The following is a 14,280-nucleotide window of genomic DNA, read 5'->3' as shown; positions in this document are numbered from 1 at the left end:
AACTACAACTCCCAAGGGACCTCCGCTCTCACACTTTGCATCCAGATGCTCTGCAAAGTGAGGCCCCAAGGGCTCTTATAAACAGTACATGGGATGCCCAAAAGCAGAGTCCCAAAAGCAATCAGTTCAAAGCACTTTCACCCAAAAGCTTTGGTCCCCAAAAGCTAGCGCTAGAGATTCCCAAAAGCAACCAGCGCAATTTGCGGAAATCCGTACAGCCTGCCACGTGGCACCTTGTCACAAACGGGAGCTATTGAACCTACACCAGACCATTACTGTACTTATGTCTTAGTCAGTCGGACTTTGATAAGTCGGATTTTGATCAATCAACACTTAGTCGGATTTTGGTCAATCGGATGTAACAGTTATAACTGTCAGAAGTTCCTATTTAAAGGTCATGCTGGTTCACGCGAGAATGTAATTTTGGGTTGAAATGGAAGTTATTTGTGGACCAAGATGAATCAACTGTGTAGTCTCTTGTTCTATGCTTCATGCTTGTTCTGCAATCTGCTGTGTCGGAAGTTGGTGAATGATGAAATGCTGATGAGTTAAATGTATTTGCCTTTGTTTTTACTCTGTCTTTAGTGTGTGCGACATGTTGTCAACACTTTAGTTCTGTTTGTGTTGAAGAACCCCAACACTTTGGCGATCCCGCTGTTGTGAATCTGTGGAGAATCATGTATGTCACAACAAGAGAGAAGAGTGGGCAGAGTTTATTATACGAGGGCACGCGCACGAGCAGGAAACCTTGATATTGATCCTTTTCATTATGATGATGCCTCTGATGGAGAGGAGGAGTTCGGTGACAGAGAACAGGAGTTATTGAACCAAGGGGCTGAGGGTTCTGTGAGAGCATATGGGAGGCACGTGAGGCAATTTGTTGGAGCACTTGCCTTGACAGGAAGACCTGCAGGGACAAGAAGAAGGCTTCAATTTGACCCACTACAGGGGGCTACAAGGCAAAGACCTAGGAGACCACCCAGCAATCCTCCCATGGCCCATCCAAACCCTACAGTGAAAGCAGCCAAATTTAGAGGAAAGTTGAAAGAAGATGCAGACTGTCATGCTGCCCAGTTTGAAACAAAGTGGTAGGCTAGTGGTTATCAGGCCTTGCATAATGACCAAACAAAGATGGAGCAATTTGAAGCTACATTAGAAGGCAAAGCCATGAGTTGGTTTAGCCAATATGGTATAGCTCATTTTGCTACCTATAATGCTTTGAAAGCAGCTTTTTTACAGAGATTCAGAAAGGAGAAGACTCCTACAGACATTTTGAAGAAACTCAGGGTGATCAGACAAAGGGATATGGTGGTTGAAGATTTTGATCAAAAGTTCAGAGTTTTGGTTGAGAGACTTCAGGGCAATGAGAGATCCACTGATAAAATGTTGGCATGATATTTTTTGACAGGTTTGAGGAAATATTTAAAGAATGTTGTGGCAAGTCTGGATATCGGTACAGGTTTTGTTGCACTAGTTGATGCAGCAGTCAGAGTCGAGAAAAGACTTGGCAGACCCAAAATGAAGAGCAGGTCCAAAGAGGATGAGGATTCTGATGATCAGTCAGACTCCACTGATGCCCATGAAACTGATGAAGATGCTGATTCAAATGATGACACTGAGTCAAGTGATGTTGAAGAAAAGTCAAAGAAGAAGAAGAAAAGCACAAAGAAGAAGTCCAAAAAGGATAAAGCAACTCAAGAAGGGGAATTGGTGAGTAAATTAAAGCGCATTGGTTATTCAGTGTTGGCACCCAAAGCTAAGTTGTATTGTGAAATATGTGACAAAGAAGGACATGCCACCTCTAGGTGTTGGTTTAACCCCAGGAATAGGGAGCAGCCAAATACATGAAGAGGTAGAGTTGAAGCTGCAGCAAATCACGTAGCTCCATTTAGAGAAAGACAACCATTTAATAGACCACCAAGACCTCCTTGGAGAGAGCAAAACAATAATCAGAGAAGAGGAGATAGAGTGATTCCTTGTGGATCACCAGACCATTGGGTTGGTCTTAATTGTGAATTATGGGTTAGACACAGGGGAGAAAGAGGGATGCCCATTGTGAGGCCTGGTCAGGCAGACCAGCAGGGAGTGCAGCAGCAACCACAGCATAATTAACCAGCTCAGGCCAATGTTATTTTGGTGGACATTCAGGAGCAGCAGGAACCAGAGCTAGTCATAGTACATCAGGCTGAGCATAAGGAACATGAAGAAGGATGGTATTGTGATTGTTACCAATGTGGTCGGGTGGAAGAAGCTGAAGCATTGGCAGTCACAAGAGCAAAAGCTAAGGGACCAATTAATTGGAGAGCAGAAAGATGTGAAGGATAAGGTTCATGAAAAAGTGCAGAGAGAGCAGGTTCAGTATGCAGAAGAGAAGAATGAAGAGTTGGAGGTATCCAAGAAGCAGCATAAGCTTGACAAGCCAGGTTTGATGCCAACAAAAGAAGACAAAAATTGGTTTGAGGTGCTAGTGAACTCTCCCTTGCAATTGTCATTAGATCAATTATTATGTATAGTTCCAACCTTTAAAGAGAAATTGTTGAAGAAGCTTCAGGGTCAGCAAGACCAAGTGTTTGCAAACCAAAATCCTGAAGTAGATTGATCCAGCAGATGTGGATTTTGTAGTACCTGTGGTGGCAGTAATGTTTCAAGGCATTCTATTTCAAGAGGTGCTTTTGGATGGAGGATCAGGGGTGAATATACTTCCTAAGGAGGTTTATAGAAGATTGAAGTTAGGAGGAACATTAGCTCCAGCACCATTTCAAGTGAAGATGGCAGACCAGAGGAGAGTCCAACCTTTAGGCATTCTCAAGCAGCAAGCAATTGAAATTGCAAGTATGGTTTTCTTTGTGAACTTTGTGGTACTTAGAATGAAGGATTCAGATTCTTCCTACAAGATGTTGTTGGGAAGACCCTGGTTTAAACAAGCTAGAGTTAAGCAGGATTGGGGAGAAAATGTTGTCATGATGAAAAAGGGGAAGCGGTCAGTAACCATATCAATGCAAGGAAGAAAAAAAATCCCTCCAAAGACTAAACCATTATGTGCTCAGACCATAAACTTGGCAGATGCAGTGGAAGATGATGAAGAGGAGGAATTTTTGAGAGCTAATCCCACTATTGTACCTCTCTTTGAGGTTGATGTAGAAGGGATAATACAGAAGATTGAAGATCAAAGTGAGGAAGAAGTAGAAATAGTTCCAGGCCAGGAGATTGCTAGATCAGAAGTGTTGCAGATGATGGATCGGAATTCCGAGGTGCCTCAGAAAGAGCAGATTGATCAAGAGGAGAAGGAAGCAAGGATAATGGCAGAAAAATCTATGATAAAAGGTTTGGTACCTCCAGCAGAGTAAAAGAGGATGAAGTTAGAGAGTTTAATTTGGGAACTGAAGAAGATCCCAGGATGGTCAGAATTAGCATCCATGCTGAAGGGGAATTTTTGAAAGATTTGATTCACCTATTGCAGGAGTATAAAGATGTATTTACTTGGGATTATTCACAGGTAAAGGGCATTGATCTTGAACTACATCAACATCACATTAATCTCAGAGAGGATGCTAAACCAATCATACAACAGATATACAGAATGAACCCCAATTTTGCAAAGCAAGTAAAGTAGGAAATAGATAAGTTATTGGCAGTTGGATTCATCAAGCCAGTTAATGAAGTGTCATGATTGTCACCAATTATTGTTGTGCCAAAGAAGAATGGGAAGTTGAGGGTGTGTGTGGATTACAGGAAGTTAAATGCTGCAACTATTACTGATCCATTCCCTATGCCATTTTGTGATGCTGTGTTGGATGCACTAGCTGGACATGAGATGTATAGCTTTCTTGATGGTTTTTCAGGTTACAATCAGATTAAGGTAGCTCTAGAAGACCAACACAAGACAGCCTTCATCACTGAGTGGGGAGCATTTGCATATACAGTGATGAGTTTTGGGTTGAAGAATGGTCCACCTTCCTTCAACTTTGTGGCTCATAAGACATTTGAACCTTATCTTCAGGATTTTATGAGGGTTTTTGTAGATGACTTTTCAGTATTTGGAAAGAAAGATCAACATTTGGTTCACTTGAAGTTATGTTTGGAAAGATGCAGACTGTTTCACATGGCCTTGAATCCATATAAAAGTGTACTTGCAGTCAGGAGTGGTATTTTATTAGGATATGTAGTATCTGTTGATGGGATGGCCATTGATGCCAAAAAGATTGAAGCAATTCAGGAAGCCAAATCACCTCAGAATGTGAAGGAGCTCAGCAGGTTTGTGGGCCAGGTGAAGTGGCACTCAAGGTATATTAGATATTTGGCTAATATATGTGCACCTTTGACTCATCTTACAAAGAAAGATGTTGCCTTTAAATGGGATGAACCACAAGAGACAGCCTTTTAAATGTTAAAGAAAATGCTATCAGTAACACCAATACTGCAGCCTCCTGATTGGACATTGCCTTTTCATGTTTTTGTTGATGCATCGGATATTGCAATTGGAGCTGTGTTGATGCAGGAAAAGGTCAGGGGATGGTATAGACCATTGTATTATGCAAGTAGGATGTTGACACCAACAGAAAAGAATTACACTGTGACTGAGAGAGAAGCTTTGGACATGGTATATTCATTGAATAAGTTCAGGCATTACTTACTCAGTAACAGGGTGATGTTTCATGTTGATCACCAAGCTTTGTTGTACTTGGTTAAGAAGCCTATGCTTACAAGGAGATTAGCAAGGTGGATGTTGCTTTTGCAGGAATTTGAGTTTGTGATTATTCATACTCCTGGGAAAGACCATGCTGTGGCAGATTATTTGAGCAGACTGGAAACAGGGGAATCTCCAACAGGTGTGGATGATCAATTACCTGATGCATGTTTATTTTCAGTTCAGCAGGAAGTTCGAGATTCTTGGGATGATCAGATGTTGGTGTACCTAACTGATGGGGTTATGCCAGGAGGGTTTTCACATGATCAAAGGAAGAAATTCGCATTGAAAAGTAGACCATTTTTTGTGATTGTAAGAGCATTATACAAGAAGGGTATTGATCAAGTGATAAGAAGGTGTGTTCCAAAATTTGAACAGTCAGCAGTTCTACAAGAAGCTCATTATGGACAGGAAGCTCATTATGGACAAGTTGGTGGACATTTTTCAGGAGACATTCCAGGAAAGAAAATTTTGCAGGCAGGTTTGTGGTGGCCTACTTTCTTAAAAGATGCACATGAGTATGCCAAAAGATGTGTGGTGTGTCAGAAGCTTGGTCAACCAGACAATAGGGACAGGATGTCAGATCATCCTATTCTACCCCTGGAACCTTTTCAAAAATGGGGTATGGACTTTGTAGGACCAGTGAAGCCCACTAGCTCTAGGGGGGACAGGTACATTTTGGTTGCTACAGATTATTGTACTAAGTGGGTGGAAGCTGTGGCACTGAAGGATAACAAAGCAGCCAGTGTGGCAAAGTTTTTGTATCATAACATTATGACAAGATTTGGGTGTCCAGTTGAGTTGGTGAGTGATAGGGGGACACATTTTTTGAATGAGGTCCTACATGAGCTGACTAAAACTCATGTGATATTACACAAGAAGTCTACCCCATATCATCCCCAGGCCAATGGACAGGCAGAGAGTACCAACAAAATTCTGGTTAAAATTCTGAAAAAGATTGTGCAAGATGATCATAAGGATTGGGACCTGAAGTTGGATTCAACTCTGTGGTCATTCAGAACTGCTTTCAAAGTCACCACAGGGATGACACCGTTCAGGTTGGTCTATGGGTTGGAAGCTGTAGTACCTATGGAATTTGTGGTACCTAGCTTGAGAATTTCTGCTGAGAAAATGTCTCCTACATTGTCAGTAAAGCATAGAAGTAAGTATTTGATGCAGCTAGAAGAGGACAAGCTGGTGAGTTCTTACATCACTGAGATTATCCAGAGGAGAAGACAAGCCTGGGTCGCTATGAATGTCAAGTTCAAACTGTTTAAAGTGGGAGATTGGGTGATGCTGTATAATTCTAGGCTTGGTCCATTCCCAGGGAAATTGACTTTGAGGTATAAGGGTCCTTATCAGATTGTTGAAGATTTAGGCCAAGGCACATTTATAGTTGCTGATGTGTTTGGAACCAGAGTGGACAAACCAGTTAATGGATTCAGGTTAAAGAAATTTCAAGGTAAACCACCTCACCTTGACTGGTTGACACCAAAAGTGGTAGAAGCTGCTTTGTGTGAGGCAGTTGAATTAACAGATTTTCAGAGTCAGCAAACATTGCTATCAGGTGACTATGGTATTAGAAGTGATGTTGATAAGGGTTTCAATAGAGAACAAGTCATGAAGGAAGGCAGGAGGAGTGCTTGGCAAGGTTCTGATGAATGGAGATTCAATTCACATAAACATAATCCAGTATGCCACTAGAGGTAATTATTGGGGCGCGGGAGCTGTCAAAGAGGTCATTCAGCGGATGCATGCAGCGTCATTTGCATGAAATGTTAGTCTCTTCGCCGTGCAAGTACTTAGCTGCTGATTACTTCTTGCAATCGCCTTCTTCATCTACTCCTTCATCAAGCACTATGGCCCCTAAAGCAAAGCCTGTAGCAGCAGCCATGAGACCCGAGGCCGAAACTGAGCCGGCAGAGCCTGTCGCAACAAGGCTGAGGAGAAAGGGAATTAACCTGAGGGTGGATGTAAGCGATGAGGAAGAAGAAGAGTTCTCAGAGGAAGAACCGCCACCTTTGTCGGCAAATAAAATGCTGTAGAGTTTGATGGATCCGTACACAGATCTCAAGATTGAGATGGAAGCTGATACAGAGAAGAATGAGAAGTGGCTCAGACAGTTGGGGCTTTATGAGTATACAATGTTGCCATGGAAAGAATGAAAAGGAAATTTTTATGCAGAGTCACAGGCAGAGTTGCTGAGGAAGACCAGAGGAGCAATATCTGATAAGATTGTGTTGTGCCCACAGGCGATTGCTGCAGTTTTCAAGTTACCATTCACAACAGTAGTTGTTCCACCTAAGTGTTCATATGATTGTTTAAAGAAGGAGTTTGGGTCTAGAGAAGGAGCAAGGTTGTATTACATGCTCAAAAATGTGGAGTATGGCCGTAAGGAACAGTTAAAGTGGTATCTTGAGAGGGTGTGTTTTCTGGCTAAATTTGACTATATGTCAAAAGAGAATTATGCTCCATTGGCATTTGCTGAGCAGGGAGGTTGTTTCAGTTGGGCACATTGGGTCCATGAAAAAATTCATGCAGAAGTGTTTACTCCAAATAGGAGGAAGCGTCAATGCAGCAGTAGATTGGCTCCATTCCTAGCTGCATTATTCAAATATGCTGGGATGGTGAAAGCAGGAGAAACAGTGGTGCCAAATATCTATGTTACTGTTGCTGAGTCGGAACTTCAGAAGAACAAAAGTAAAGAGCAGGTTGATGAATTGGACAAGCTTTTTGATGGAGAACCAGCAAAGAGAAAGCAGTTTCAAGATTTGATGGAGGCTGGTTACACAGAGGAGGAGGCTAGAGAAGCTGTGGATAGCCCAGATTTCTTCCAAGACTTTGGTGAGTTATCTGTTTTCTCACAAAAAGTCCCTGCAGATGTTCAAACACCAGTAAGGTTGGGCAAAACATTTACTTTGTCCAAGAAGAGAAAGGTGAGTGCTGGTGAGCAGGGTGTTGCTAAAGCTTTAGATTTTGAATTTGCTACTCCACGTACATCTTTTAAAACTGAAGGCAGATGTGAAGATATTGGCAGTGCTATAAGGATGCTTAAGTTGGTACAAGAATTTGTGTTGGGTCAGCAGGTACAAATGGAGGAGCAACTGAAACAGGTTGCAGATTCAGCAGTAGGTAAAGTGCAAGTAAAGCAGGACATGGAGTTGGAAGCTATGACTTTGCAGTTGGCACAGATTCAGGAAGTACATCGGAAGGAGTTAGAGGATATGGTAAAAAAGCATCGTGCAGAAGTTTCAAAAATAAAAATATCTTTGGGACTGTTCAGAGATTGGACAATGAAGTTAGATGCCAGATTGAATGAGGAAATGGAGCATTTGTCAAAGACTAATGCTGAGTTGCAGGTTCAGGTTCAAATGTTACATCAGAGATTGATTCCTTTGCAGGAATTGGAGAAGCAAGTAAAAGGTGAGGATGCGGATGTCAATGCAGTGCTTATGTCAGAGGGAGAAATTTATGTCTTGAAAGAACAGCTATTGCAAGCAGTTCAGGAAGTGTGGAAGTCTATGAAGAAAAGAATTGTTGTAGCAATAAAGCATTCATATGAGACAATGAAGCAGGGATTTGTAAGTGAGCATGAGGGTGAATTACTGCACGAGTTAGAGGATGTCAAAAAGGACAGAGACATGTGGTTCAAATTAGCTCAGGATTTAAAGATGAAAGAATTGCAAGGGGATATGGCTGATGTTCAGTTGGAGGAACAGATTGAGAAAGGTCAAGAATTGAAGAATGATGCAGAGATGAATCAGCAGGTTGAACAGCAGGTTGAAGTGCTTAAAGCAGTGAAAATTGTACCTGTTGGCATACTGGCACCTGAGTCAGTAGTTGAAGAGCAGGGTATGGCTGAGCCAGATGTGGAGACTCAGAATGAAGCTGAACCAATGTAAAGAGTAATATTGGTGGTGGAGAATATGCAGATCAAGGGATTGTAAATCCAAGTCGGATTTCAAGGAAATCCACCACTGGGCTGTGCCAGGTGTTGAACCTACACCAGACCATTACTGTACTTATGTCTTAGTCAATCAACACTTAGTCGGTCGGACTTTGATAAGTCGGATTTTGATCAATCAACACTTAGTCGGATTTTGGTCAATCGGATGTAAAAGTTATAACTGTCAGAAGTTCCTATTTAAAGGTTATGCTGGTTCACGCGAGAATGTAATTTTGGGTTGAAATGGAAGTTATCTGTGGACCAAGATGAATCAACTGTGTAGTCTCTTGTTCTATGCTTCATGCTTGTTCTGCAATCTGCTGTGTCGGAAGTTTGTGAATGATGAAATGCTGATGAGTTAAATGTATTTGCCTTTGTTTTTACTCTGTCTTTAGTGTGTGTGACATGTTGTCAACACTTTAGTTCTATTTGTGTTGAAGAACCCCAACAGGAGCGCATAACAATATAAAATATATTCGAATAAATAGAATTTATCACTTAATACTGAAGCCAAAGGATATAGAGAGAAATAGAGTGAGAAGATCGACACAGTACTGGGACCAAAAGATGGGCTGGTCCCCCCCCCCCCTAATAGTATCTTTATTACTGAGGAGAAGTCTATACAAGCACTTGAACCGAACGTATTACCACGTTCGTTCTAGAATAAGACTTGATGGTTCTTGGAAGCCTCGGCTTCCTATTCCTAGGGCAAACCCCTATTCCAAGGAACTTTCGTTCCTTATTCCAAATCCTTGAGAATCAAGGTTCTTGCCTCTGGATCTCACCTTCCAGACTCAGGGCATGACATCCCTGCAACTCTTTTCTAACTCTGTTTCCAAAGTCCTCTTCCTACAGATTAACTCCGCTTTCCTGGACACGAAGTCCTTCCCTTGGGAATTTCAACTTCCGGATCACATCTCGAGAGTCTACCTCTCTTCGATCCGTGGATCTGCTTCCCAAACTTGGGTACGAAACCCTTGGGCTGATCTGGCTCTAGTTCCATAGAGCGCTTTTCTCCTACAAAGGCTCATGCCCTCCTCTGCTCCTACTCCCTCACGAAGAGGCAGTACACCTGCAATCAAATACTTAGAGATCATAACGTGAAAATCATACCTTCAAAGTCTCGACGCTCGTAACGCAACTCGGTTCTTGAAAAAGCAATTCCACGGAAGAGATCTCTACATAGAAAATCCTCTCTTCCAATCCTACACACAAGAGGTGTGTTCTCGGGTTCCTTCTCGTAAATCAGCCCCGTCTACGACATTTATGGGCTGAAAACATAGAAAAACAGCAACGGTCGCCATGGAAACACGCTTCGTAGGCACTTCCTCGCGAGGGAACTCGCACACTTAGTCTTGGCGACATCGGGTACACTTGGGACAGTCATGGGCACCACCGGCAAACGGCTTCTTTGCGGGTGAACTCTGCAGCACCATCTCCTTCTTGCAAAAACTGATCCTCCTTCCTTTGAGTGAGGCATGTGATGCTTTTATAGCTCCTGGACACAGCACGAATAGCTACTCATGTAGAGATAACGGCAGGGTTTTGATTTTTTTTTTTTTTTGCGCTATTCTACCAGAAAAAGAGAGAAAAATCGCTGACTAGTTTATCTTGCTTTATTTAAAAATAGGCTGCCCACTTGATACCGGTTACCTTTTAAAATGGTATGAATCTGTCCAAAAACTCAATAAAACCTTATAAGTTAAAAACAATGCTTTCACAGCACTTCCCAGGCGTCCCTTGATGCAATCACATGCACAGTTGCAATGCAAACATAGACTTCCTCGCGGGAAAGCATCTGCTTTCCCGAAAAGCAATCCCGCTTTCTCAGAAAGCATCCGTTTTTCCTCAAAGTTTCCTTTGAACCCATCTTCATTCAAGTGCTTGCTTTTCTTTATGCACAATTCTAACACAGTTCGGAATTTCCTCTTGACTATGGATATCCCCTTTCCGATGCACTCATCACCCACCTTGCGACGCATCAAGAATACCCATCACCTAGTCCTTTCCTACCGAACTTACGGTACAATCTGCTTCGCGATGCTCTATGTCACCCATCCTATGATGCATCAGAGATGTCCATTCCCGGATGATCGGATACTTCTTCCCGATGCTCCATGTCACCCATCCAATGTGACGCATCAGAAGTACCTGTTCTTGGTAGCCTTACAGATATTCCCTTTCACAGTGCTCCCGTCATTACTCTGAATGACGCACTAGGAATATTCTATACTCGGATGTCTCCAATGAGAAAACCCCTCTCACTTAAAATTCCAATAATTCATTCAGAATTATTTTTCCCAAGTGTTCCAAGCGAGAAAACCCTCTCACTTAAAATTCCAATAATTCATTTAGAATTATTTTCCTGTCAGATAAAGCCAATTTAGCAACACACCTGCAGCGCAAATCGTAGAAATTTCGTACAGCCCTACCACGTCAGCATCCATACGCTCTGCCACATCAGCATGTCAACACATTTTACGAAAATCCCTTCAGGGTTCAAGCTTTTGTCTTTCAGGGTTTCGAGCCCCACGGCCGATGCTTCATAAGTTACTTCAAGTTAGTCCGTTCAGTTTCTCTTGTCCACTTGGCCATTTCTTTGCCAGATGGTCATGCCACGTCATCACTTTGTGACAGAGATGGTCTCCACACATTGCAACTGCTACCCAAGAAAAATGTTGGGGCTGATCTAAAGAACGCTGATGAGCTGGGTAAAAATGCTACGAATGTACCCTGCTGGAATGCCAGCCAAGACCAGATCTGCCCCCAAGGGCTGCCCTCTAAGGGCGCCCCCCCCCTCTGGACTCTACTGCAAATATGTTGTAAGAGGTGACCACCCCCCCCCCCCCCCCCCCCCCCCCCCCCGCACATATATAGATAGGCATGTCCCCAACCTGCCTGACCCATTCCTCCAGCCCCACGACCTAGGAGAGAATGGGGACAAGGGCACCGGATGCCCATAGGGCTTAGGGGAAAAATACTAGCAAGGCTGGGAAAAATACTCCTAGCCTGCAGGATCCTAATGGCCATGGAACCAAGCCAAACCCAAGGCTAAACATGGCTAGACATATCCCAACATGAGAAACCTACCTTTCACTGGCCAGACACAGCAACAAAAGAGCCCTCACTCCCTAACACCTATCCCTGGGAGAAATTGGGACTGACTAGATGAATCCAGAGAGATGCCTGAACTCTAACAGAGCTCTGGCTATTGACTTGTGAGCACCACAATACACATTCTAATTGCTGACTTGATAGAACCATAGTACATTCTCATTTCTAACTTGTGAGTGTCACAATACATTCTGTCTTGTTGGCGACACAATCAAGCAGCTTCCATCACGTGCGCTTGGTGTGCACTGGTTGGAGCTTGGGACATTCAGTTGCTATTGTGGCGAAGAAGCAGAGGCTGCAAGCAGAGAAATAGGCTTCTCCCTTTACAAAAAGGGAAGCTTGTTTATATACACACAAACCTACAACTTAAATAAACATACGCAAAGATGGGAAGCATTTTTTACTTTGGTCTGGTGTCTTCTTTATTAGGCCCAGAAATTGGTTTCTCCATACCATATGGCAGTTTTGCATTCACTAATCTTTCATGGTGTAGGGAATGGACCATTGCTGACCATTCCCAGGATCATGGGGGGGGGGGGGGGGGGGGGGGGGGGGGGGGGGGGGGGTAGTCCTTGAACACTTACTGCTGACTTGTCAACAACACAATGCATTTGGACTGCTGACTTCTCAATGCCACAATACATTCCGTCTGCTGACTTGTCGGTGACAGTCTACAGCTTTCATTCCGTGCCCTGATGTGGAGTTGGAGCTTGGGACATTTATTGCGATCGCTGATGTGGCAAAGATCCAGCTGCTGCAAGCACTTATTCCAGCCAGGAACAGCAAGCAGCTGTGCGGCTTGGAGAGCTTGCCCCCTGACCCCCGACCTTGCCAACGTGGGAGTGGAAAACTGATGCCAAGTTGTATCCATCCCACTCCCGATCCTAGAATATACTTTGATTGTTTCTTGCAGTTTGCCTCTCTTCTCCATCTCGTTTGATGAGAGACAAGAGTGCCTCTTTTGTATAATTCTTTGTGGGCTTTCTCTCACTCCAAAGATTCCTACTAGTAATATATACGCCATTACTTCAAAAGAAAATGTGTGTGTTACTGTGTGTCTGTGAGAGAGAGAGAACAAGATCCACCAGCTACAGGTCGTTAGATTTGAACCTTGTCATACGATTTCAAAACCGGTCACACCTGATTTTCTGTGACCAAATCCAACTTGTTTTCAAAGTTTGTATGACTACGAAGCTACAGTTACATAAGAGGGTAAAACCTACCTCTCTCTCTCTCTCTCTCTCTCTCTCTCTCTCTCTCTCTCAAAATGCACTCTCTCTAACGAAGCAACAAATGAAAGTGATACCGTAGCAAAAGAGGCAGGGAGCTCTGGATCCATGGGAAGCCTTGTATTAGTGCTTCGATGAACCCATTGCCATGCCTTCAAAAACAGCGTCTTAGCTTATCTCCAACCTGTTTCCTTGCTGCACGCCTCGCTAGCTCTCTCTCTCTCTCTCTCTCTCTCTCTCTCAGAATGACCAAAGAGCAGAACCAAATCATTCAATCTCAATGGATGCACTGATCAAACTATACCATACCACAATTCTAGGATTTCACCCAGCTCATTTCGGCATTTTACAATCAAAATAGGGGTAAAAATGGCCCAAAATAAAGCGACCCCCATTTCGGATCGATTTATGGGGCAAAAAGTCAATGTTGTCACGGTTCCATGACAACCCAACTTCCAAGGTAGGTAAGGGTGTGCTTGTGGAGTTAAATCTTACCAAGCAATTCTTCCCTCTCTCTCTTTTTTTGGCTTTCTAAAAGAAGCCTTAGTGTTGGGTCCAGCTAGGCATCCTTCCAATGTTTTCAGTGCCAACTATGGAGACTCATCTTAAATGTTGATGGAGTTTGTCAAATGGGTCGTTTTCAGCTAGGCATCCTTCCAATGTTTTCAGTGCCAACTATGGAGACTCATCTTAAATGTTGATGGAGTTTGTCAAATGGGTCACTTTCATTTCATAGCCTTACAGGGCTTTTTAAGACTTTGCCTTGTTTTTTTTTTTGTCTTTGCACATCTTATATTATTTTCAACATGAACACACAATTTATACTTGTTTTTTTTCTTAGGATGGGACTACATTGCTTTTATTTTGTGTACCTTTTTATTTTTAAAGCTTTTAAAGAGTAAATAGCTTTTTTCACAAAAACAAGCGATTGTGACTCTCTCTCTCTCTCTCTCTCTCTCTCTCTCTCTCTCTCTCTCTCTATATATATATATATATATATATATATATATATATATATATATATATATATATATATATATATATATATATATATATATATATATATATATATATATATATATATATATATATATATATATATATGCATAATATTGTATTTTTATTTCTCTCATATCTCGATTTCCTTTTTGGAAAGCCATCGTGAAATCTCACCTTTTTTGTACTACATAAGTAATCCTTAGTAAAGGGTTGGATTTTGGATGCATCTGTGGACCATTGGATAAAGCTTGCAGATTGGTGCCACATGGCAAGTTAATGCTAATAAACATTTTTTTTTGGCTTTC

The 14,280-nt window shown here is 42.4% G+C and overlaps 1 protein-coding gene across 1 annotated transcript in view; it reads right to left on the bottom strand.

Moving 5' to 3' along the window:
* LOC147461038 (potassium transporter 7-like) overlaps positions 1-13,418 on the bottom strand; it is a 73,467-nt gene extending 60,049 nt beyond the window's left edge. The window contains exon 1 of the mRNA XM_086508680.1: positions 13,054-13,418. Within this exon, the coding sequence (XP_086364806.1) occupies positions 13,054-13,086 (33 nt within the window). The 5' untranslated portion in view covers positions 13,087-13,418. The remainder of the gene's footprint in view (positions 1-13,053) is intronic.
* Positions 13,419-14,280: the final 862 nt, after the last annotated feature.

The sequence above is a fragment of the Adiantum capillus-veneris genome, chromosome 3, assembly GCF_014529385.1.
Source record: "Adiantum capillus-veneris isolate H3 chromosome 3, ASM1452938v2, whole genome shotgun sequence".
In the NCBI taxonomy this organism is placed as follows: Eukaryota; Viridiplantae; Streptophyta; class Polypodiopsida; order Polypodiales; family Pteridaceae; genus Adiantum; species Adiantum capillus-veneris.
Note: the sequence above shows the minus strand (reverse complement) of the source record. Positions and strands in the feature narration are given on the sequence as shown.